Below are 27491 nucleotides of genomic sequence, written 5' to 3'. Positions count from 1 at the left end.
TTATTTTTGATATTTAATTTTGTTTACTTCTTTTTATATAATATTAAGAAAAATGAAAGAAAAACTCTAGTTACAAATTAGAAATCAGTTTATTGATTATTATATATCTTTAGTACATAATGATACAAAGAAATGGGTTAGTTAAAGACTATTAAAAATAAAAATTAAAAAATAAAAAGGAAGTGAAGTTTTTTATTTTATAAATGCACATAATATGAATTTGAATATTTTTGAAAATGGTGCTTATATTAATTTAATATTATCGCATAATTAGTTAAAAATTAAATATCTTTTTATGTGATGGCCAGATGGCTGAAGTGATTAGAGCATCAGCTTACTATTTTGGAGACTGGGATTGAATTTGGATGAAACAACTCTAAGGATTTTTCATGGATGGCCTGTCCTAGATATGTTGGGTCTTGTTCTCCACTGCCTGATTGCCCCATTGTGGGACTGGCAGAACCTATGGTGGTGTATGATCCTCTTAGTGCCTATAGGGGAAAAAAGTAAAAATATTAAAAGAAAAACTCTGCTCAATCATTACTACTATAAATTGTCTGCACAAAGTTTTAGTATTTGCTGAAACAAGCAGTCACATGTCACAATATGTATGTTGAAATGTGATTGGTTATTTGAAAAATATCAATATTTTGTCTATGTAGAATTGAGGAATCTTGTCTTGAAAAGAATTGTAGAATTACTGTGCAGTTTTTTAAATTTCAGATTACAATATTTACTTGTTAAAATATTTAATGTCTTATTAGTTTATAACTTTTATTATTTTTTAAATACAATTCATATTGATTTGATTCTTCTGTAAGAAAATTCTAATGGCCTTCATTACTTCTGTTTGAATAATAAACAATGTTAGTTTTCGGATTGTTTTAATGAAGATAATTAATCTGTCAAACAAACTTATCATTTGATAAAGATAAAAATTTTTAATTTTCATGATAATGATTATGATTATTATTATTATTTTTTATGTGGAAAGACAGTTTTGAAGAAAATGAATGTGAAATAACTCAGAAATGATTGTTTGAAGTCTTATGAATTCATATCATCTCAGAATATAGTTTTATTAAAAAATAACCTAATATATCTATTATTGAAAAAATTTAATTACAGATAAGTGAAAACTTATTAAATTTTTTGTATTTCTCAAATATGTAATAAACATTTATCTAAATCTAATGCTTTTATCTATTAGCAAATGGAACAAATATTAGATTAAAGATGGTAGTTTATTAATAAGTATTAAGATCTTATTTATACTGTATATATATATATATATATAAAGATGGTAATGATTTTGTGGATTACAAAAATAATTTTTCAAAGAAAGTGGTCTTTTTTAATATACAGTTGCAAATCTTGTGAATTAATACAGTCTGTAAAGAAATTATAAACTCAAGTGAAATTTCTCTATGTTTTAATTTCTTTTCATCCACAGTTCATTGTTGCTATATCTAATGATTTTAATTAGTGTTAAGAATTTATAATGAAATAAACAAGTCTTTGTATGGTATCATTTTAATAAACAATCAAAAATTTTAATTGTTACAATTTTTTGTTGTAAACAATTTATAAACTCAAGGGTGATTTAGTACGTTTTTAATAATTTGTGGACCCTCCCTTGTTTTCAATTACCTCCACAACTCGTTTAGGCATTGAATCAACCAGGTTTTGAATGTCACTTAGTTTAATTTTGTCCTAGGCATTATACAATGCAACTTTAAGCTCATTGGATGTGTTGTATTGTTTTCCACGGCGATAAACTGATGCCACAAGTTGACTCCAAAGGTTTTCAATGGGATTAAGGTCTGGACTATGTGCTTGCCAAACCATAACTTCAATATTTTTATGTGAAAACCACTTTGTAGTACTGGCTGACTTGTGAACAGATGCATTGTCCTGTTGATAGATCCAGTCTTGACCACCAATGAGAAGACCAAATGGGATTAGATGTTCATATAACATAGCTTGGTACATCTCAGAATTCATTCGCCCATTAATAAATGCCAAATCTGTTTTTCCTTCATATCTAGTTGCTGCCCAGATCATTACTGAACCTCCACCTTGTTGTCTACTGAATTTGCCCCTGGGATTCTTTCTTGTATCATGCCAATAATATGCATGGCCATCCGGGCCATCCAGGTTAAACTTTTTCTCATCTGAGAAAACTATTTTTCTCCATTCAGTTGTCCAATTAACATAATATTTTGCCCATTGCAGCCTTGTTGACCGATGTAACTCTGTTAGCTTTGGTTTAGATTTCAATTTCATAAAGTTTATTGTTTTATTCTTTCTCAAGTTTTTCCACACAGTTTGGTGGGACACTGGAGTTGGTAAAACTGCAGCTATCTCACGAGTAGACAATGATTTATTTGTTGCAAGACTAGCGATGCGGAGATGGTCATGAGCCTCAGACTTGGTTTTCGTCCTGTGCGTTTAATTTTGTTATAATTGTCACCCTTTTTTAGTACATTTTGTACTGCAGTTTGAGATCTACCAAGTTTTGCAGCAATTTTTCGAGTTGGCCATCCTTTTCCCTTAAAGAAATAGATTTTTCGTATTTCATTTTCAGTTAGGGTTACTCCACTTGGCATTTTTGTCACTTTTTTAGTTTGAATTCTTAGACTAACCCAAAATGTTACACATACTAATTTACATTACTATTACAGTTGAATGGATTGTTCCATTCAACTGTAATAATCAGTTTTCACCCCTTAAGTTTATAAATTGTTTACAACAAAAAATTGTAACAATTAAAATTTTAGATTGTTTATTAAAATCATACAATACAAAGACTTGTTTATTTCATTATAAATTCTTAACACTAATTAAAATCATTAGATATAGCAACAATAAACTGTGGATGAAAAGAAATTAAAACACAGAGAAAATTCACTTGAGTTTATAATTTCTTTACAGACTGTAACATAGTCACTGTTTTCAAAGTCAACGGACTGTTTCCTTTTGGCTGAACCCGTTTACTTTCCAGGTGTTGATCTGATCATGATGTGAAGTGACAGCTGTTTGGCTTGTGCCATATTCAAAAGATTGATCTAACAATGTTATATTACCATAGCTGCTCTGTTGAATATCCAAGAGCTTATATAAATTCATTCATGCAGAATATTGATGTTTTTGTTTAGACAAAGGAAAGTTATGTTTTCCCACTATTTTCACCAGATTGTACTATATTTATGATTTAAGTTGCATTAATTGTCTACAACAAGCAGTGTTTTAACACTGTGTGCACTATATGTAGGTTACTTTACTTTTGTACACTACTGTATTACTTTGCAGGCTTTTTTATGAAGTTCTTATAGTTTTGTTGCAGACTGTAGTTAAATGATATCCTTACCTGATTTTCTGTGCTATATATGCAAATTAACTTTTATATCATTAGAAATAATTTATTATTGCATGCTGTTGAAATAAAACATTTTCTTATGTTTCTTGGATCTCATCTAATCTTTTTAAATTTATTTTACTAATATTATAAAAAGGACCATTTCTTTGTACTTGTTAACTGTAAATGGATAAATATTTGCTTTAATTCTTTAGATTCCTATTGTTATTTCTTACAAGTAATCTTGCAACTTTTGTTTTATTGATAATTCTTGGCTTTATTTTACTCTCTTTTTAGATTAAAAATTAGTGGTTTAAATTAATTTTTCCATTCATTTTTTAACTTTTATTTTTATTCTGATATTATATTTTAGATAAATTAGCAGTACTTTATGTGTATTTGACTTATTATATAGTTTCGATATTAGGTTTCTGAAATATATTTAAGTTCGTAAATTGGAAAAAATTTGATTAAGATTTAAAAGATGTTTTACCCCTTTGAGGATTATTAAATTTATAATTAATAACAAACTTTTGCATTTATTTTCTTTTATTGAAAAGCATTTTTCTTTTTAATTATTAGTGAAGTGTTAGGATAAAATTCTGAATCATACTGTCAATACAGTATCATTTTATCTATTAAATGTCTTTAATTCTATATTTGTGTATTGGCTTTACATATTTATTTTCATTTTCTGAAAAATTAAAAACTTATCAAAATTTTTTCCTTTAAAAGAAAATTTAGAAATTCTGCAAAATGAAAATGATACATTTTAGTTCATATCAAGACTTAATCAATCAGTATTTATATGAAAGAGTGATAAATAAACTCAAGAAACATTATTATTATTATATGAAAGATTTTTCAAGGGTCCAAATATAAGTTTATATAGATACTTAGTTTTTTTTAGCATTCTAATATAATAAAAAACAGATTGCATTAAAAATGTCAGTTTTCAGCAAATTAATGATTATTCCTATAAATGTTTTGTTCACAATAGAAACATTCATTAAGAATTACAGCAGTTGTCCTAATGCCAAGCATAGTTTCTGCAAATATAGACCAGTAACTATGTCAAGATACTTTCCATGTTTGTGAAGTATTCCAAGGAAATGTGATTGTTATTATATTGAAGACCTAGTTGATTTATTAAATTTAATTAATTTTAACTTTTAATTTTTAATATTTTTGCAAATATTTTGAATTTAAACATGTCTGAAACCATTTTTATATTTTCCATTGAAATTATACATAATCTGATTTTTAGAAGATTTATTCATGAGAGCTAAAATTTAAAATATTTCTGCAATTCTACTATACCTTAAAGATTTTAATTATGATATTTGTAATGATGATTAGCATAATTTATCAAAAACATTGAAACTATTATATATATATTTTTTATTTATTTATATAATTGTAATATTTTATATTTTAGATTTAAATAATTGAATAAGTTATTACAGTTTATTAATTATTAACCTATTTACTGGATGAATTAAATTAAACTAATTTAATTATTATTAAATTTATCAAGAGATGATGCCTAATGCCTAACTCTAATGCCAAATTGTCTTTTAAATTATTAGTATTATAGCCGTTTCTAGCTTAATAATAATCGGCTTTGGTTGGTATATAGCTTTAAACATATCAGGTGTAGTAATGATGTTTGATTGTTATAAATAATTTAATATATATATATAGTTTTAGCATTTGAATTTTTACAAACAAAATACAAAAAAACAGATTTAAAAAAACATTTGTATTTAATGAATAATGTTATAATACAGTATAAACTCCAAATAGTGGACAACATCAGTACTGCGAAGTTTGTCCGCTATTGGGAGGCACATGCCGGCAGCCATACTGTATTTTAATGCAGTCATCATATAGTGAAGAATATGATGGATTACATAATTTGCATACACTCAAATTTGCACTAGGAATGTGAAAATATCAAAAAGTATACATAGCATACATAATTAAAATGTATATAAAGTATATTATTTATCTTTTCAGCTGTAAAACTCACATTTTAATTGAATTCTGAATAGCAAACTGATTGTATATGATACTTTAATTAAATGGAACTTAAAAATTATGACAAGACATAAACAGTGATTAATTATTAATTCATTAAAAATTACCTGAGTGGAAGTAGCTAACAAAAAAGAAAAATGAAATTGTTATTATGAAAAGAAGGGTGGACGAAGGTTGGTTCAGGCCAATGTCAAGTTATAAAGGTGATTTGCTATCCACTTCAAGAGGTAAGAAATGTATTGGGTATTCTTGCATTTATAGCGTCATATATGATCTGAGTGACTAATAAAAGTCAATATAGTGATTTGAATACTTTATAATTTTTCAAATAATTTTGTCTTCTTCAATAACTGATTTATTTAAAATTACACTTTAGCCACCACAAAGCTGATAAATAAATTATATCATAAATGTGAGAGAACTGAATATCTTGCTACACTTTAAAGTGGTCAACAAATTGCCTTTGTAACACAATCTTTGAACTTTCACCAAATAAATGCTGTTAAAACTTTCTTTTTCATTACTACTGTACTTCAGTTCTTGTCCAAAGTTTATGGTTTTTTTAGTATCATAAGTTTAATTCTAACAATATGACAGAAGTTTAATAACATAAACATGTATAACAATAAATTGTGATTGACAACTTAACCAGACTAGTCTTCTCTAACAGATAAAGGATATTGTTTGGCTTTTTACAGTCTTCCCTCCTTCCCTATTCCTATTTTAAGCCACTCTTTCGAAGCCTATGTTCAAAATTTGTTGTCTGAAAGAGTATTTGAACTGATTCTTTGTTTTAGTTTTAAAATATTTCATACATAATTAATTCTTTTGGAATATTGAAGGCAGGATTTTGTGTTTTCGTAAGGTAGGTTATAGACAACAGCATCCATTATTTAGAGTGTTTGCTATTTAGAGGTAAATATTATAGATGTCCTATTTAAAGAGTTTGGAGATTGTAAAAATGTCCATTAAATAGAGGTGTCTGTTATTTAGGAGGATCGGTTAATGGAGGTTTCACTGTATTTACATTTTTTCAATAATTCATAATAAATTTCAAAAGGAAATAGCATTTGTTTTGATGTTTCCTAAATACAGAGTAAAAATATTGATGAACACTTACTAAAACACCTTTTCTTGCAGCCAAAGTTTATAAGAAAAACTTTCTAATGTTTTTGGTCTTGTTAATTTAGTTTACTTGAGAAAGGTCTTTTAACAAGACCGAAAACGTTAGAAAGTTTTTCTTATAAACTTTGGCTGCAAGAAAAGGTGTTTTAGTAAGTGTTTTGATAATACAGTATGCAGTCGCGAATGATTTAAAAATATTGATGAGAATCAAAACTTAAAAAGTTTTATAAGTATTTAATTAATAAAATCTGAAAATCAATTATTAGTAAATCTATATTATTATTATTTTGTTACTATAATTGAGAGACTTGGTGGGAAAATGGCATATTCCACAAAATGTAAAATATAAGTTAACATATTTGGATTTGTGCGTCAAGAAACTTTTTTCTAATAAACTTTCGTTATTCAGTTGCATGTCTTAAAGGTTGTATAGTATATCCTTATTAATAAAACATTGTATATTAAAGTGTTAGTGAATTTAAACATAAAACCTGCAGTTTTTCAAACTTCCTTATGTGACATGCCATTTTTCTACCAAGCCCTCAATTCTTTTAGTTATTGCATTTCATTCTTAAAACAATTATAAATTTTTATATATTTTCAATTAATTAAATGTTTTATTGAATTTATGAATTTTTTTTTCCTTGTAATTTTTTGACTTTCTGTTGAAATTTATTTTTATTTTTAAATTCTCTTTAATATTTAGCATTAAATTTATTATAGTAATGAAAATTAATGTTAGATATAAGAAAGTAATTCATATATTTTCATATATTTTCTTTTATAATTTTATCTTTTATTACATTAAATGATGATTTAAATTCATTGTTATTTGAAAACTAACTAAATATATCAGTAAATAAATATAATTCTAACAGTCCAAAATAAAAAATAAAATAGTTTCATAATTAATGAATAAACCAAATTGTTTTTCTAAAAAATGATGTAAAAGTACAGCATGTGCACATGTTTTTTCCTCAGTTATTTGATAATTCAATTGAAATCAAATATTTTTATGGTGGTTAATTAAAATTTCATTATAATTATACAACAATTTATATGTTAATTTTATGTCATATTAGAAATTTATTATATTCAATCAATTCTTAAATGATGATTATTTAAAACAAAAACAGAATGCAAACTGTATTAATAACATCAATTTCACTATAATTACACACACAATTATAATAAAATTGGTGTTAATTATACAGTTTGCTTTTTGTTTTTGTTTTAAATGAAATGATCATTGAAGAATTGATTGAATATATAAATTTAGACATGATATTACATCTTAACTGGAAGTAATCGGACATATTAAATCTTAGCAGGAATTTTAAAAAATTTTATCAATAAATTATTATTAAACTTTTAAAATATATTCTATCAAAGCAAAAGTTTATAAATATAGCATTATCATTTATTTAAAAGGAACAGTAAATGTAAGAATAGGCATTGTAAAGACTATAATAAATTGGACAATTTCCCAAGTATTTGGGAATATCACCATAAAATGGTCTAACAGTAGTTATAAAAGTGCATTATGAAACAAACTTATAATGTGTCAAGTTAAAAATATACATATAACAGATATTCTTACAGTTTGTTAGCAGTCTTCACAAATGTGGCTGTGAATAAAATTTGTGGGAAATGAATACTAATGTAAAAAAAAATATATATCTGTAAAATTGAATAATAGTATTACTGAATTTAAGTTTGATAAAATTATATTTTAGGTCACACGGAATATATTTTATTTTAATTATTATTAATTTAATTATATTCTGGAGTCTATGTAATAGGATTAAGTGCATTGATAAAGAAATGAAGCTATTATATAATCTCAATTTACAGAAATTTAGAAACAAATATATGAGAACATAGGAAGAATGCATCTAACTAGAGATGTCAAGTTTTTCACAAGGAATGTATAGTAATATGCAAAATGATGTAGAAAGGAAAAGAATTATCAATAGAGAATTAGCAAGCCTGAGAACTACCAGTTATTTATATATTTTATTGATATAGTTGGCAAATGCTAAAACATTGTGAATATCAATGAATGCAAAAGAGTTAATGAAAATATGAGAAGATACATTGAAGAAAGCAAGGAAAAAAGTACAAAAATTTTAAATTTATAAGATTTATAACTCGAGAGTATTGATAGTAAGAGTATTTATTCAAGTAATTCTGAAATTTGCATAAAATGGAAAGGAAATATAAAATGAAAGAGTTACTTGAAAAGGTATTTGTAAATATATATATGGAACATCTGGTTTTTGAACTGTCTATTTGGAACATCTTGCATTTGAATTTGTTATTGTAGCAACAGAATGTTTTTTTTTTTTTTTTTAAATATGGAATAAATGCAAGTTTAAATTACTGAGGATGGGATGTTATGTCCAAAAGTATTTTGAATTTTGGGCTCCTTTAGGAAAGTTGATTTTAGTTTAAATGTACTTGTGGAGTTATGTATTAGTATTAAAGATTTTTCTTCTTCTTCTGTTTTATTATTCAATTGAAATCATAATATTTTTAAGATTATTGTTTGTGTAATTACAGTGAAATTGATGCTAATTATTTTTTTTTGTTTTAGATAATTGATTAAATGTAATAAATTTCTTACATAAAATAAGAGCATATTTATATTTCATTTATAATACCATATGCTATTGTTTTTGTTTTATAACAAATTTAAACTTTCTTTTATAAATTAGGCAAAAAAATGTATATTTTATAGTCTTAGTCAATATTTATGCTAATTTAATCTTAACTTATAAAAATCTTTAAGTAATTAAGTACTTAGCTTATAAAAATTTAATATCATTATTTAATAAGTCATAAAACTTAAAATTTATTAAACTTTTTCTTAGGACTATTTACATTATTAAAATCTAAATTGGTCCATAAATCTTTCCTCAACATTTACTTTTATAGGATTTCAACTTACTCAAAGATTGCATACTGTTATAATTATAAATACTTTTAATAATTCACACATTATTGATATCAGATGTTTGGAACAAAATGGTTAAAAGAACATTTAAATTTAAATGCACTAGATGCTGGAAATTTGATTTTTACATTGAGTAAGTTTAATAATTATTATTGTAGCATGTTGATATATGATGATAATACTTTCCACAGGATATACTCTTATTTATCATATATCTTTATTTAAATTTTTTTATTTCTTTCCTTTTTTTTTGTTTGCCTGGATTAATCTTTCTGTTTAGATTGATCTGATGCTCATCTTAGTTTTCCTCTCATGTATTTTTTAAAGTTTAGCATTTTGTGAAAACAATTTTTAAAACTTCCATGTCATGGATTTTTTTGACATTTGCAAACATTATCTCCAAACTCTTATGCAAATTCTGTTTTAAGAAACTTAACTTTTCCTTGGAGAAGCTGCCTCTCTTTATTATAGAATGATTATGGTTATATTCATTTTGTTATTTATAGTGTTTTTTTACAGCAGACTGAAGAAAGATTCTTGTGAAACAAACATATGAAACCATGTTAAACCATGAATACAATTAAACAAAGAAGGTTTTTGTTTAGAGAGGCTGAAGAATTAAAAAATTAGGATTCTCACTAACATGTTTATCAATGTTTGAAAAATTTAATTGTGAAAAAGATCAAGAAATTGTTTTTGGGAATATGAATGATACCTTATATTGAGGAAACACAGAAAAGGTATGGAAGAAACTGAAAAACATAAGAAAAAACATTGATTCAGGGAGAAAAGAAAAGTAAGAGGAGATAAATTGAATATGAAAAAGAGCAAGAGAGTGATAAGAAAAGAAAATTTGTAGAAATAATGATTGACATGAAACAAAAAGAAAATATTGATAAAATAGATATTGTTACTTTAAGTTAGTGTATTAATTAATTTTAATAGTATGTTAAGAAAATTAAATTTTTTTATAGCTATAAAAATGAATGTTTAACTGATAAAGTATTAAATGAGGGAAATAGAGATACTAAATCATTCAGAAGTTGAAGTACAGATGGCTGATATAAAGGCTTTAGAACATCCTACTTTAAAGGTAAATAAATGTTTTGTAAATGTGTTCAGTTCATTGAAATATCATGATTAATATAATTTAGTTTTATAAATCTAAAACATTTGATTTTATTCTTATTTTTCTTTAAGAAAAATCTTGATGATTTTAATGTTCCCTTAATACATGATTTAAATTATTTTGTAATATTTAAATATTTTTTTATTATCTGAAAGGACCATTAAACTTTATAAATTTCTTTTATCCCAGTCAACTGACCTAGAATTTTATTTCCCGAACTGAATGTAATTTTTTTCATATGCTTGTTTCATTTTTTTACTAATAATTAGGAATGCTGTTTTGCATAAAATACATATTTTTATGGATCCTTGGTGTTCTATAGTAATTGAAAACTTATACTAAGATTATTCAGAAATCAAGAAAATCAACAGTATGAAAATGCATAATTTTCGAAATTTTTATAAATACACATAATTCAAAATAAAGTGTAGAAAATTGTGTAATTTTTACTTAAATCTGTAAACTAAATTATTATTATTTTTTTTAATTACCAGAAAGGAGTACAGTGAAATGTTGGTTATATATTTTTGATGGAAATATCAGAACAAAACAAGTAAACGAAAAAAAATGTAACTGGAAACATCCATCCTTTATATTTGGACCAGACAGTGAATCCGCATTTCAGATGAGGGGTGCATTTCAAGTGCAAAAAACACCAAAATTGGAATTTCAAACCCCACGTAGCAAAAAACATACAAAACAACAAAAACAAATTGAATTGTATTTACTCAAATATAAAATGCATCTTAATTTCTATATGATTTCCCATAGTTTTGTTTACTTTGTTTTTTTTTTCTTTTTAAAAAAGTAGGTAGCTCAAGACAAATTTATGTCAACAGAACTGATTATGTTGAATTAAATCTAGTCTTCATAACATTTTTCATTGCACAATAAAGTTATATATCTCTCTGTCTTCCTTGGTATCAAAGTTGGAAAATTCTTCACTCCATGTTAAACTCTTCTGAATCAACACTGGATTCAGTTCTTTTAGTTTCCCCTATGCAATCATCCTCATTGCCATTTAAAGTATTAAAAATGCAACATTTCTTGAAAGAGTGCTGCGCAACTTTTTTGAGATTCTCATTCAATTACTTACAATGTAATAGATTAACAAGATTGAGCCAAGTTAACCTCTTGAAAATTTGCTATTATGAATATTGGTTTAATAAAATTATTAAAGTGATGCAATGAAATTAGTGACAGAGAAATAAGACTCATGGTACTAGAAATTGCTAATTATGACATTACATTAAATATCAGCTCTACTATTTTCAGAGATGCTTAAACCTGAAAAAGTATGTCTTATATTTGGTAATTTATGTTAAAATATATATTTTCAGAAAATAATGGGATAAAAGATCATTATAGTCACAAATTTTCCATGAATTATTATTAATCCTGACTGAATAATTTATTGATTTCTCTTTCATCATATATCTTCGTATACAAAATTATTTTGTTCTAAAATATTTATCATTTTCATCAATTGAATTTTTTTATAACAATTTTATATTTTTGTAGAAATTATTTAGATTATATTTACATGATCTAAGGCATTAACAAAATATAATTTTTGAAAAGGTGCCATATGAAGTTTTAAATAAAAAGTTCAGAGCAGCACAGAAAAATATTGATAGAGAAGCATCACATGTACAGTCAGCTGTCTCAGAGATAGAAAAGGGTGTTGCAAAAAGATCACCTACAGTTGGAGAACTGAATGAAATCTTAGGAGGTGTTGTCGAAAAGTTAAATATTCTGAAAAGAAAGGTAATTTTGTATGTTTATTATGTATGTATACAATTTATAAATTTTAAACTGATTATTATTAAGTTTATTATGACTAAACATTAAATTTTTCTTATCCATGTCATTTTTATGAGATTAATAGATTAAAGATTCTAATAAAGAGATTGGAATATAATTTTATGAAATGGTTACTTGAATTACATTTAAAAAAATTGTAACAATAAATGCTCTTTGTACTTATACTATTGATATATATATACGTAGTACGATCCAAAAGTTCGGGGACTTAAAATTCCTTACCTTAAAAAGTTTATATTGTCAATGCATAACCACCTTTAAAGTAATCACCTTGGGCAACAATACACTTTTGCCAGTGCTCGTATAACTTCTGGAAGCACTGCTGGAAGCCATTTTCTGAAACCTCCCGTAAGGCCTCCTGCAATGCTGCTCTCAACTCATCTGATGACAAAACGGCATCCCTAAAAATGCTTTTTCATTGATGGAAACAAATAAAAATCACACGGAGCTAAGTCCAGTGAATAGGCAGGATGTGGAAGCACATTAATTTGAGTTTTGGTGAGAAACTGTGTGACCATTTGGGACCGATGTGCAGGTGCATTCTCATGCAAAAGGTACCAGTCTCCACTTTGCCAGATCTGTGGCCATTTACAACGAATGGATTCCCTCAAATAACATAAAATGTCTAGATAATGCTCCTTGTTTACTGTTCTGCCTTCAGGAATAAATTCTGAATGAACAATTCCTTGAGAATCAAAAAACACCTCCATCATGACTTTTCCTTTGCTCGGTGCATGTTAAGATCTTCCATTAAAATATGCTGGCAACTAGTCTTTGATAAGTGAGTAACCACAGCGATTTTTTTCAAGGGTTTGGCGACGATCTTTGAAAACATATTGAGAGACCAACTCAACATTTTCCTCGTTCCGTGAAGTCGAAGGTTGGCAAGAGCGTTCATCGTCTGCAATGGATTCTCGGCTCTCTTTAAAACGCCAATGCCATTTGTACACCTTTGATTTTGCCATGGTAAAATCACCGTATACCATTCTTAGCAATTTTAAAGTCTCCGTAGGTGTTTTACCTAAACTCTGACAAAATTTAATGTTGCAGTGCTGTTCTTGAAACTCCGTTTTTATTATGTCACAAAACAAAGGTAACTATCTCTGAAAGAAAACAACAGCGCTTGTGGTTTAATCATGTGGCATGGGCGAAATCAACCTGAACACGTAGGAAAGGTTTGATAGAATCAATTTCATACGCTGTAACTTCAAATACATGCTTTTGTTGTCATACATTACTGCAGTCCCTGAACTTTTGGATCGTACCACATATAACATAAAAATCTAAAAAATACATGTTATTAGTCAGTTAGAGTTGAAGTTCTTTATGACTTTTGTTCATTTTTTTGTTCTAAAGAATCTTTAGATTCTTCTGAATTTACACATGCAATGTATAAAAACCAAAACAAATGTTTATTTTACAATTATGTACAATCTATCCTTTATAACAGTTATTACTATTATTGCACAGTACTAAACAATTAATCATCTCTTACAGTAACTTTATGAAAAATGCAAAAAAAAAAAAAAACTCTGGGACAATAGGATATAGGATAGCATAGTAAATAGCATCAGGGATTGAAGATTTAATAATTTATTAATTACAAAAATTATTTTTTTGTAAAATAAGAAGTTAATTATAATTTTTTTATTCCTAGGCAGAAGAAAGTATTAATGAAGAATTACAGGCTGCACATGTTTGTAAACGTAGACTTGATCACTTGAAAGAACATTCTACTACTAATGATAATGCTATTGCTCAATGGAAGAAAAAACGCTTAGATAGAATGTTAGTTGAGCATTTTCTGCGATCAGGATATTATAATACTGCTCTGAAATTAGCCAAGCATTCCAACATTGAGGTAAATATCTTTATTATTATTATTATTTTTTTTTTAATAACACTTTTTAGTATTACTGAAAAAACGAAACTTAGAAAGGCCATAAATTTAAATCTGTTTTATAGAATTTTGATAGAATATTTTTAATATAACACAAATAATTGAAATTTTTTGATGTTATATATAAATACTTACATTTTTATCATAAGTGTTATCCTTTATTTTCTTAGATAATTTAATAATTTTATGTTCGAGACTGTTTTCAAGAGAATAAAATTTTCCTTATAATTGTTTTGATGTTTTTATTAATACATAATCTTACAAATCAACAAACAAAAAATTATAACATTTAAAATTTTTATCATTAATCATTGAATTTTTAATTTTTTTCTAATATAGGATTTGACCAACATTGAATTGTTTTTAGTATCAAAAGAAGTAGAAGAATCATTGGCTGACAAAGACACATCAAAATGTTTAAATTGGTGCTATGATAATAAATCAAAATTAAGAAAACTAAAGGTAATTTTAATTTTAAAATTTCAAAAGAATCTAAAAATTTGCAGAAAAACAAAACTTTTCTTTTACTTCAAAAGTTTTTCTGAATTATATAATGATTTTAAGAGGGAAAGAAACGATTATAATGGAGAATATTGTATAACATTCTGAAAATTTTGGAATAATTATTTAATGTATTTATATATGATATTTAAATTAAGGATGTAAATTTATATTACAATTAAATTTGTTATAAATTAACATATTACAGCATGTTAAATAGAATCAAAATATGTTTATTGCTATCAACTTATTTTGCAAATTGCAAATATTTTTTTATATTAAACAACAACATTTTAAAGTATTAAACATACAGTATTCTGTATTGTTATTGTCATCATATTTTTTTAGATAAAAGAAAAAAAACTATTATGGTAACCAAAGTAATCAGAAGTTATATGGGTCTCCAGAAACTTTGCAGATTTTTATTGCAATAAAATATATGGAGAACATCAGAATAAATGTCTGAAATTCTAGAGATAATTTATTAGACAAAATTTTATAACGCTACAAGTTTCTCCAAGTATTAATTCCATGTTATATTTTAATTAATTTCATATAATTTTAACATATAATTCCTAACTGAACAAATATTGAGTTTTGATACCAAAACAAATTTTTGGTATTACAGATTTTATGGAAAATAGCAACTTACTTTTGTTGTCACTGATATTAATCTTTAAAAATAATACTTCCATTTATACGGTTGTGGTTACTTTTGCAGATAATATTTTCTACTATTAACTTACAAAGGTGTCTGTGCAAATATAATAGACAAGTTTTATAAATTAAAAGATAATTTTTTCTTTGTAACAATAATAACTGATGAAATTGGAAAACATATAAACTGTTTTACAGCAATAGTATATTGTAGTATATTTTCTGTCTCCAAGTCTAATGTTTATTATTTAATTGATCAAACTATAATTTGTTCCCAAAATCCTACTCAAGCTACTAGTACAACGGAACCTCTATATTCGTCATTAATCTGTTCCTAGGGATTTAACGAATATGGAAAATGATGAATATAGAAACAATTTTTATCACATAAAAATAAAAATTTTGTTGTTTGTAAAACTTTATCTTTATTGTACTAAATAAATACAGTATAGTGGTAGAAGAGGAAGAAGTGTAAGGTTATTATTGTTTAGAAGAAGATATACCATCAATTAAAACATTAGGTAATTCCAATTATGATCTTGGCATGTTAAATTCTTTGGCTAAGTTGGAAACACTAGAGAGGTTGCGGCCACGTTTTAGAGTTTTCATCTCTAAAACGTGAACGTTGATCGTTGAGCACCACCCACTCAACGTTCACGCTGACAATGGTATTTGGAACATCGTTGGAATAATGCTCGACATTCCAAATGCCATTATCAAACTTCTAGGCTTACAAGATGGCGGCGCTCAATGTTCACATTTTAGAGGTGAAATATTTGGCTGCAACCTCTCTACTTTGTCTATTTTCAGACTTAGCAATAATTTTTTTTAATCTCTATTGTTCTAACAGCTTTCTTATTTTGCTGTTTTTCTTCAGTGCACTTTGTTGGAGCCATTGGAACTTGAGTTTTTGAAAATAATCAACGTGAGAAACCAAGAATATACACAACTGCACAAAGCAGATATTACGTAATTAACTACAGCTAGCTGACAGTGTTGCCAACTCAAAATTCAATTTATAGCTAGACATTTTAATAAAAGTATTCAAATCATATTGTTTTCATTAAAATTGTTTGAATTTTTTTATATGTAGATAGCATTATAAAAGTAGCTAGGCCATTATAATTTAGGTAATTTGCATAGCTAGATTGTTCATAAATCCACTAAATCTAGCAAAAAATTAGCTAAATTGGCAACACTAAGCTAACACGGTTAGCTGATTAGTGTGGGCATGCGATTGTAGTGCCACTGCCAGTGTTGAGAATGACGATGAATACAGAAAATACTGACAAATATGGAGGGTGAAATTTATCAAAATGTGACAAATATCAAATATTATGAATACAGAGGATGACGAGTATAGAGGTTCTACTGTATTCTCTAACATAATAACTGTTTTTGTAATTTATATATATTATATAATTTTTCATGCTTTATAAGTTTATACAATATTTTATTAAAACATAAAAATTACCTACATTACCATATTATTACTGTTTTTATTATATATCTGAATGAAGGGTGTTTCAGTAAAAATCTTCACAGGGGTTTCTTCCAAGCAAAATTATTGATCAATAATTCAAATGTTAAAAATAGTGTCAAAAATAAACTAATTAAATTAATTAATGTTCTATTAATTTGGATCAGCTGTGTGTTCTCATTTGTTAATAATAATAATGATTAGTAAATTTTGAAATAATTGAAATTTAATATATTCAAAAAAACAACTATTTGAAACAAAAATTAAAGCTATATGTACTGTCTCACATAGCATGCCAATATATTATTAATTATTTAGGACATGAAATGCAAATGTCTAATAAAAATTCCAATGATGTTTTTAAAATTCTGTACATAAGATAAAAATTATTAAAAGTTTTATTTTATATTTATATAAAACATCTTAAATGTAATTTAGAACTTGTATAATTTTTTATCAGATAAATTATAAATATCAGGGTTTTCTGATAAAGATTTTGAATTTATTTGTGTGATATTTTAACAATTGATAAATTTTTAATTCAGTTTTTTATTATTTTTTATTTAGAGTTCTTTAGAATTTAACCTCCGGCAACAGGAATTTATAGAATTAGTGAGAAAGGATCATAGGATTGATGCTGTAAAGTAAGTAATAAAATTCGGATATTGTTAATGAAAATTTAACAATTAGTATTCTGTTCAAGAAAAATGTCTGTTAATGTATAAATAACAAATTCAAAAAGCATATCAATGTGTAGTGATCATACAAAAATTTAACTTCTGATAATAGATGTGAAATTATATTACTTTGCAAACTAGATTATTGTGTTATTATGTAAGCTATCTTAATGTAGTTTTGTGGCAATACTCAAAAACTCAACTTTTCTTTGCTAATTACTTTTGTCTTTGATAACAGCTATGATAATTTGAAAATATATTTTTCAATTTATAATGATGATAAGTAAAATTAGCATTATTATTATTAAAATTATTTCTACAAGATGTGGCACCAAAATCTGGACAAAATTCAATTTCAAATTCCTGCTGTTCTATACCACCGGTAGATGTAATGTTTGGCATTCAAATATCTTGACACATGTACTAAATTATCATAACCTTGAAACAGTCGTAATGTTGAAATGAAGTGTGGAGTATAACCAAAGAGCCATGATTATCGAAAGTGTTCACGCTGGACGCTTAATGACAGAAATCATTCGGTTCTTTGGGTGCCTGAGATTGACTGTATATGATGTCGTCACAAAGTACAATGAGTCAGAGAAGTCCAACAAAGATTTTACAACACCGATGAGGAAAATTCACTCAAAGGTTCAAGTTGTCAGGATGCCCAAAATCATTCAACGGACTCTGGAGCTGACTTTTGAGAATTCAGGTCAGCTGATCCAAAAATTGTCATCAATTGTTGGTTTGAATGTTTTTATTTTATAATAAATTTATACAAACACACAAATTTATTCAAAAACCCAAATAGTAAAATATTTTTGGAAAATGACATTATTAATGTAAATAAACAAACAAAAATGAAATTTTTGTTACAACATTTTAATTTACTGTTTAAAGTATAATATAGTAAATTAAATTTATTATTATACAACTTACTTTATGAATAAAATGAGACATTTGTTTTACAAATTATACTGTGCTTTTGTTGTACTTACCAAGCTTTTGTAAATTTTTGATATTTTACAAAAATTTAATGCAGAAAGTATATTTTATTAAATTTAAGCCAAATATATCAATTCTTTTATTTTAATGATTTTTAAACAAAAATCAGAAATTGATTTTGCTTAAACTTTTGTAAGGTTTTAAAAGATATAAACACTATGTTATCTCTTTTTACAATAATGGGATTTTTTATATTAAATTTACTAAATATGTACTGTGTGATTTTTTTTTTAATTTATGAATTAATTTTGAACAGAAAGTTATGAACAGCAAGTTAGGGATTGATAATGAAATCACAAAAAATAACATCATAAATTTTATTCATTAAAATATTATATAAAAATATAATTTATTTATTAATTGTAAGAAGTTGAATAACTTTAATATCTGTTGAAAAGAAGAAAATAGCAATAATAAATTTAAATGTTAGAAAGAATTATTAATTTTGAAAAATAATTGTTACTGACTTGAGTTTGTTGTTAGTTCATAAAATTTCATATTTTATTTCTTCAAATACAATAAATATAAGCAATTATATGCCTAACATTAGGTTAAAGAGGAATCTAATTTTTTAATACATATCATTTCAAATCTGTAATATAATGCTTCAATCATTGATGAATCTCTGATAATTCAGAACTGTAGGAATTATATTGCCTTACAGATTTTCTGTTTCTTTCACTTTTATAATTATTTATGGTGCAGATAATATTTTTATAATGTTAGTATAATATTTTATTACATTATATTAATGTTTGATGCATAAAGATTATATTGTAGATAATATTTTCTACATAAATAAGACTAATATACTGTAAGACTAATATAAATAATAGCACTAGAATATGTTAAACAAATTTCATCTCTGTTTTTAATTGATGAAAGCTTATTATCCAACTTCCTTTTTTGGAAAGACAATGAATTTTTTAAAATTTAATGTAATGTAATGTCAAGAAAATACAGTTAAAATATAGAGTTCTGTTTTGTTTAGGATCATTGATCAAAAGTGATATTTAAAATTATTAAAAAGCTTATATCAGAATTAAATATTTTAAAAACATAATTAAGCATTCTTTCATATATATAGAGAAGATAATCATTCTAGATTAGAAAATGCTGTCAAAATTTTTGTAGGATAACAAAAATCCATTTTCATATGTAATAATTACAAGCTATCAATATCAGAAGAATTTTAAAAAGCAATCTTAAATATTTTAGATAATAAAGTGCATTTAAAGAAATATTATTACACTAGTGTCTAATTATGTTGCTTGTAATATACTAAGACTGTGTTAAAATTGTATTTTTCTAAATACTAAAACAATGTAGTTTACATTGCATGTACAGTACAGGTATGACTTGGTTTATGCCATTTAAGTTCCTGAGATTCCCATTGTAAATTGAAAACAAAAACATAATGAGAACATATGTAAATGCATTACATTTTATTTCATTATTTTTAATAATTGCCACAAAATACTTGGAAAATATTTTATGAAATTTATATATTGAAGATTGTTTAATGTTTGAGAAAAAGAAAGAGAAAATTTCCTGCTTAAAACTGAAAAATAGATGTCTAGTTTGAGTTTCAACTTTCTCTATTTGCCAAATACTTCCTTTTTTTTTTTTTGATTGTCAATGATTTATGTTGCTTTTTAGTTTCTTGTCTAGACTAGTTATCTAGTTGTCTTAAAAATAGTATATTAATAAAAAGAAGAGCACATAATAAGCACCTATAAAAACTAAGAGCAACTAGGAGGAAAAAAGAAAACACTTTTTAAAGGGACTGGAGAATAGAAGTGGTCATCAAGAAAGGTAGTAGGATCAGTTTGGCTTAGGCATAGTCAGGACTCATTCAATCACTATCTGTGAGAAGTGCAAAAATGAAGTGGAATTAAACTGAAGTGGCATAAAACAAATTATTCATGTACCGTGTTTCCCCGAAAATAAGACAGTGTCTTATATTAATTTTTGCTCTGAAAAATGCACTAGGTCTTATTTTCAGGGAATGTCTTATTTTTTCCAAGAAGAAGAATTCACATTTATTATTGAACAAAAAAATTCCTAAATCGAACTTAGACGAGAGTAACGTATATCCGGTGTGTCCAACTGTCGCCTTTTTATAGCGTCAACATCGGACTCGATGATCAATTAGTGCTNATAAATTTTAATTTAATTATAATTATTAAATTTAATAAAAGATGGCACTCAATGCCTACTTCTAGTGCCAAATTACTCAGTACTTAGTTATTAATTAATAGTAGTAATATAGCCCAAATCCTGCATTCATTTGGCTTTAATATAACTGTTGGGCTTATGTTTATGTTTTTGTTACCTTTTATGTGAGACAAACCATTCTTATTAATATGTAACTACAATAATACACATTTTTTATTGTACAGTATGTATTAACTTATAATAAATGATGTAAAAAACATTGTTCTTACATATAATTAAATTCATTAAGTTATAAAAAGAGGCTTAAAGTATTTAAGATGCTTATAAGTCTTTTACATTTGTAATTTTAAATCCAAAGTGCCATGACTGTTTATTTTATCTGAGTTTTCAGTTATCTGAGGTAGCATTGTCCAAATTACCTTGGATAATTGGGTTCTATTGTACTAGTTAAATTCTAGATTGATTTGGATTAAATTTGAGATGATATCTGTGATTTCAAATTATTATGATATTCTTATGTTTATAATATATGTTTCTGTAAAATGTGATATCTTTCCATCAGAAACAAACTATAATTTTGAAACTCTTACAAATGATAAAGCACTGCATAATATTTAATAATTCTGTTTCAGTATCCTAATATCAGTTTTTTTCTTTTTTGTTATCAGGATGTGTAGGTGGTATATTTGCTTTGGCCAATCCTTTAGGTGAACCATTATGCAATTTACACAAACTATTTTTAGAAGGAAAATTACAAGAAGCACAGAGTCTTCAACTTCGACTGATTTCTCCAAACATATATGTAAGTACAGTTTAATTTAAATGTTAGTGAAGTTTACAATGTTCGTAGTTCACACAATTGGTGACCAAGTCATTGCACCAATTACATTAACAAAGTTCAGATAGTTTAATATGTTGAATTAGTCCATCAAGAAGACACCTTACGACAAATCAATGAGTTGTTGGCTAGAAGTATCCTTCTTCTGGTGGTTAAAGAACAGACAGCGAGAGAATCCAGACTTGACTCGAACTTTGAGGCACACTTGAAGTTCCAAACTGAACTTAGACGAAACTGATGTATACCCTAAACTTCTGAAGCGAACTTCCTGAAGTTCTCATGTTGAAGTGAACTTGCTTCCGACGTGAAGTCCTAAGCCGAACTTAAATCTCCTGCTTTGACATTAACCTTTTTATAGCCTTCGACAGCAGGCTAGATGATCAGTCAGTGCTTACCAAGCCATAGCACTATGCAAATATATCGTATGGCATGTTTCCCTGTTGCCCAATCAACAGTTACCAGTTGTAGCACTACACAAATATGTAGAGTGGTGTGATCTTCAACCAATCAGCAATCACGCATTCAAAATCCCATGGTCGCTTCCTTAACTGTCTTTTCGCGACGGCGACCATTACAAGTTTAAAAATAGAAAGGCAGGAATCGCATTTATACATGTAAGTTTTGCTGACTTAAAGGGGGGTACAGTTTATCCTGTGTCAGAATTGAGCCTAAGGGAAACCGAGTATGTGGGTGGTGGCGAAGGAGGCAAATGAAGAACAAGTGTTTTACAAGAGAAAACCCATTTATTTGTTTGAATTCATGCTTATATTGATATTGGACAATTCCAAAATCTTGGTGTTCCTATGAAATGGTGAGAGTTCGGGTGATCAGTCATAGTCTGGGTGGATGAGAAGGATCACTGGACGATGCAGATGTTCGGTGTTAAGCTGCAGTGTCCTAGGTGATCGGCGGTAGCACAACACAATAGATAAAGCATAACTGTAGGCTTAATCCAGAGGAGACTCTCTTTTCGACCTTAAAGTTCTGATTTTTATTGTTTTTCCCTCGCTATTTGCATTTCGGATTGGTCCCTCGTCTCATTCCTCGCTTCCCTATTGGTCTCTCCTTTGTCTCCAGGTGCAAGACAAAATATTTTCGGGTTGTGGGAAAGGTCCGATTCGAGGTGTCCATCTGATACCTCTTTGTCGACTCTGCTTGATGACTGTTTATAAAACAATAACACCTGCACTCATAACTCAGGCCGTTGTTTACCAGTTTTTGACGTCTAAGAATTTAACGATCATTTTCATCTTTCATCTATCAAAAATTTCCCCTTTTTTTTTTTGTTCGAAAGTTTTATCTCAGCCAATATTTTATAGACTCGCAAGTCAATGATCTACCTATTTATGAGCACTCGTATTAGAGTTTATCTTCCGCTAAGACCTTGACAGATAGTTTGACACATACTCGAACAGTTCAGAGTCTCGTTGTTTACATCTTGTGTCACGCAAGAATTTCAGTTTACTCGAGTACGAACCTCATCTGGGAACCCACATACACGATCTTATCCCAAAAATGTTAAAAAACAAAATTTATTGAATATAAATCAGATGATTAGTCTGATGATCTGTTGATGAAAATTTTCAAAAAATAATATAGTAGAAATAATAATCCAAATTTTCATATTTAATGGAAATCTATATGCTGTCAGATTCCAGCAGTTAAGATGTAAGTTTGATAGAATGCACTGACATTTCTAGAATTAGTTTTTGAATGTGCAACAACTGGAAGATTTTTTTTTTTTTTTCAGATTGAAGAGATGTTACTTAATCAACATATTAAACAACTACCATTAGAAAATTCAGAAAAGATAGGATATATATTGTCTATATCATTAAATTTCACAGTATTATATATCTACAATTAAAACTGTACAATACAGGGTGAGACAACGAAAACGAAATGGCAGAGTTATCGTGGTCCAAGCGATTTGCTTGGACGAACACGATAACTCTGCCATTTCGTTTTCGTTGGCCCACCCTGTATTATATAACTGAAACAGCTACAATTTGTTATAAATAGATTTTTATTGACATATAAAACAAATGTAATACAAAGAATATTTTAATTACTAAGAAAGTTAATCTAATATTCTAAGTAACTTTTATTTTTTTAATATAGGAATTGCTAGAAGAATCTAGATGGGATACTTTAGTTCAACAATTTCGTCAGGAAAATTTTAAATTATATCAACTTAGTAATTTTTCAGTATTTTCGGTTGCTCTTCAGGCAGGATTATCTGCTCTTAAAACTCCGTATCCTTTTTTTTTAAATCAAAATGATTAATTTTTAAATTATAATAGTAATTAAATTTGATCTATTGAAATGTTCTTTAATTCTTGTAAGTCATTGCTACAAGCCTGAAGGTGAAAGAAATTCTGATTGTCCTATTTGTAGTCCCTCTTTAAATGTTTTGGCCCAATCTCTTCCATATGCTCATTGCTCTCAATCTCGTCTTGTATGTTACATTTCTGGACAACCTTTAAATGAACATAATCATCCTTTGATGTTGCCTAATGGTTATGTTTATGGGGAAGCTGTAAGTAATATTTTATTTAATTTTTAATTTTGTTTTTTGATATATACTATATCAGTTTCAAATAGTATAATTAATATTAACAAGAAGTTAATAATAATTTTTATTTAAAATTATCAATTTTATAATTAAAAACATTGAATGCCATGGTAAATAAAGTATGGAATAATTTTTTAACAATATAATAAGAAAATAATACTTAAATAATATAATATATCTTATGTCTATACATTGTTAGCTCTACACAAACTGCTAGAACATGTAGAATGTGTATTTCGTGTAGCAATTAACATTCAAATTCAAGTTGTTCTTAGAACAAACTGTTAAATTTTAATGGTTGTGATTAACTATTAAATTAATTATAATTCTTTCAATTCACTTACATTCAAGAAACTAAAATTGATAGGTTTCATCTCTTTTTGTCTCATTTTTCAATGTATAAGCATATTAATTTTTTACTTAAGCAATTTTCTAATTAAGCTGTCTTCTGAAGTTTTTATCCCTGTTTCTACATTTGAAATTTTATGCAAACTTGAAATTTAACAGATTCTTTTAGGATTAATCTAAATTTAAATAAATTTGCAATAGAAATGCATGTTCTACCAATGAAAACCATGCCATTTAGATTTTTTTTGTTTTGTTTGATAAAATCCAAACAAATAAACAAAACATTAATTTTATTGAAATTTTACATGTTTTTGTTTAAATACACTGTGTTGAGATTTATCACATGATAAGAAAAATACTTAGTTTCATTTAAAATGGTTGATAGCACCTTTTTACATTAAAAATATATAGAAGAAACTAAAATGTCTTCAAACCTCCATCATGTCCAATCACCAGGAACAAACAGTCTTCCTTCAAGACAGAGTTTTTCAACTGTTTTTATCTCAAGGCGCACTTGAACCTATAATTAAATTTCCGTGACACAAATTTCTGCGGAAAAAATCTTGTGATCTAAAGTTGTTTGTAAACATTCTATCACCATATTACTTGCCACTTAACCTAATTCTTTTTATTTATATTTTTTGTAAATTAAATATAACAGTATTGTTGTTTCTTAAAATAGCAGTAGGTTACAATAATAGCTATTTAAATTAATAATTTTCATTCATATCAGAAAAGCAATTAACATTAAGTCTTAATTTGCATTTAATAGTAGCATGATAATTGTCTTTAGAAACCTGCCCAATGTTCCGCTATTTCTATGTTAAAAAGAATTTGAAAAAAAATGTGGGTAGTTATAGATAAATTTTTGATTTAAAGAAAATTTTATTCAAAATGAAATAACCCGGTGTTGTGCTCATATAATTTTGCTTATGAATAGGCCTATATATTTTTTACTACTCTATGTATATGTTTATTCATTATAACAATGAAAAACGCATATAATCAATTTAAAGAGGTTTTAATTTTGACATGTACACTTATTGTTTTTTGGGCTTCTTTCCAAAATGGTTTATTTAATAACCTTTAAAAAATTTTTGCAGGGTTCTTTCATGTCACACCATTTGAAAATCACTGCTTTAAGAGATGACCTTTTATTAGAGGCTAAACTTCTGTGAAGTTATGTAAAACAGTTTTTTAAAACATCCTCTGGTGATAAGCCAATAATTAAAAAAATACACAGTTTCAACTAAAATAACCAAAAGATTCCTCCTTTTGAAACTGTGGTGTGTATGAATCATACTGTAATTTGTATAATTTATAATCAATGTATCAATTCAAAATTATCCATTTCCCATTTAACAATTTTAAAAAGCTAATGAAAAACAATGATCTGAAAAGTTAGGTAAGAGCATTCTAAGGTAATTGGATAACATCTTCAAAAAACCAGCATAGAGTTGCATAAATTTTCCAGCAATAACATTTAAAACTAAGGAGCCATCTGATAATTTATGTAAAAAAATGGTTAGAAGACATTTTATACTGTTTTACATAATTTTACAGAGGCACAGCCTGTAATAAAAGGTCATCTCTGTAAAGGAAGGCTATTTTTGATGATTGTACATGACTAAAGTGTGAAGACATTTTAATTTCTTATATATATTTTTGGTAATAAAAATATTGCTTTAGTATTATTCTTATCCTATGATAAATTTCAGCACAGTGTATTACATTTTGCAAAGTACTTTAGTTACTTTATATGCCTTGGTCCAACTTAAAATTAATTGATTTACTTCAATGTAAATGAATCAAAACACAAAAATTGCATTCACTCAATAATGTTATCTATGGAAATTGATGCTTCCCATCACAAATTAAATATACAAATAGTGCTTGCTCAATGGTTACCAAAATAAATTAGGATTACATTGTTGCAAGAACAAGAACTTTAAAGTGTAAATTTCAGATTCAGGACAATTGTGCATATTTCTTAGCAGTAGACACTTAATAAAAAATGTTGACAAAAAATTTTAGTGTGAGAAAGGTTGAAAAATGTTCAATATAAATCTGTTTTATTTCTTCTCCCATCAGTTTAAATGGATTAATAAATTAACAAAAATTAAAAACAAACATAAATCAATAATAATAATAATAATTTTTGTTAATCAACATTTTGCCAAGATATAGAGTTCAGTAATTCTATTGAACCATATAACAGTGTTGCCGCGAGTATTAATTGATATTGAAGCAACTTAATATTATTTTTCAGTTAACATATGTAAAATTTTATTGTGTCCAGTTAATATTCAGTAAAAATTTTGAAAATAACAATAATGAATAACAAGTATATTAATTCATATTTACAACTGTCTTGAAGACACATTTAACTAAACATATATAATAAAAAATATATATTCTACCAATTGGAACATAAAAACTATTTAAAAAGCTATATTATTTTAATTAAAAACACTAATATAAAGTTTTGTTTATATCTGCATATTATAAATAGAGCGTTAGTTAACATTTACAATGATTATATAAAAAAAATTAATAAAATTACAGTAAAAACCCCTACTTTGTTGACCACCAATAGTTTTCAAGCAAAAATAGTCTTTATGAGAGAAGGTCACTTTGGAAAAGTTTTTTGTTAGATCAAATAAAACACCATACTTTAATGATACTATATTTTAATTTATTTTATTATTGCGAATGGAAAAACTCATTAATTTTTGCTCAGTTTAAGCATGACATTTTTTATTATACAATTACCTTTTGAAATTCCTCCTCTACTTTGCACAAAAGAGGTGACTTGGTGCTCCATTCCAGACAAAAGTGGTCTTAAGAGGTGTGTTCATTTTGTAGATCTTTTAGAAGTTTTACTGTTTAATATTTAAGAT

At 26.5% G+C, this 27491-nt stretch overlaps 1 protein-coding gene across 1 annotated transcript in view; it reads left to right on the top strand.

Moving 5' to 3' along the window:
• The window catches only part of LOC111619989 (macrophage erythroblast attacher-like), a 31386-nt gene that overhangs the window by 3279 nt on the left and 616 nt on the right, over positions 1–27491 (top strand). The window contains exons 2-11 of the mRNA XM_023361831.1: positions 10454–10572; positions 12190–12375; positions 14090–14293; positions 14672–14794; positions 17538–17614; positions 18115–18359; positions 21499–21632; positions 23419–23514; positions 23790–23923; positions 24015–24207. Of these exons, the coding sequence (XP_023217599.1) occupies positions 10489–10572; positions 12190–12375; positions 14090–14293; positions 14672–14794; positions 17538–17614; positions 18115–18359; positions 21499–21632; positions 23419–23514; positions 23790–23923; positions 24015–24207 (1476 nt within the window). The 5' untranslated portion in view covers positions 10454–10488. The remainder of the gene's footprint in view (positions 1–10453; positions 10573–12189; positions 12376–14089; positions 14294–14671; positions 14795–17537; positions 17615–18114; positions 18360–21498; positions 21633–23418; positions 23515–23789; positions 23924–24014; positions 24208–27491) is intronic.

This window comes from Centruroides sculpturatus, unplaced genomic scaffold, assembly GCF_000671375.1.
Source record: "Centruroides sculpturatus isolate CEXI.00-Female unplaced genomic scaffold, Cexi_2.0 scaffold248, whole genome shotgun sequence".
In the NCBI taxonomy this organism is placed as follows: Eukaryota; Metazoa; Arthropoda; class Arachnida; order Scorpiones; family Buthidae; genus Centruroides; species Centruroides sculpturatus.
Note: the sequence above shows the minus strand (reverse complement) of the source record. Positions and strands in the feature narration are given on the sequence as shown.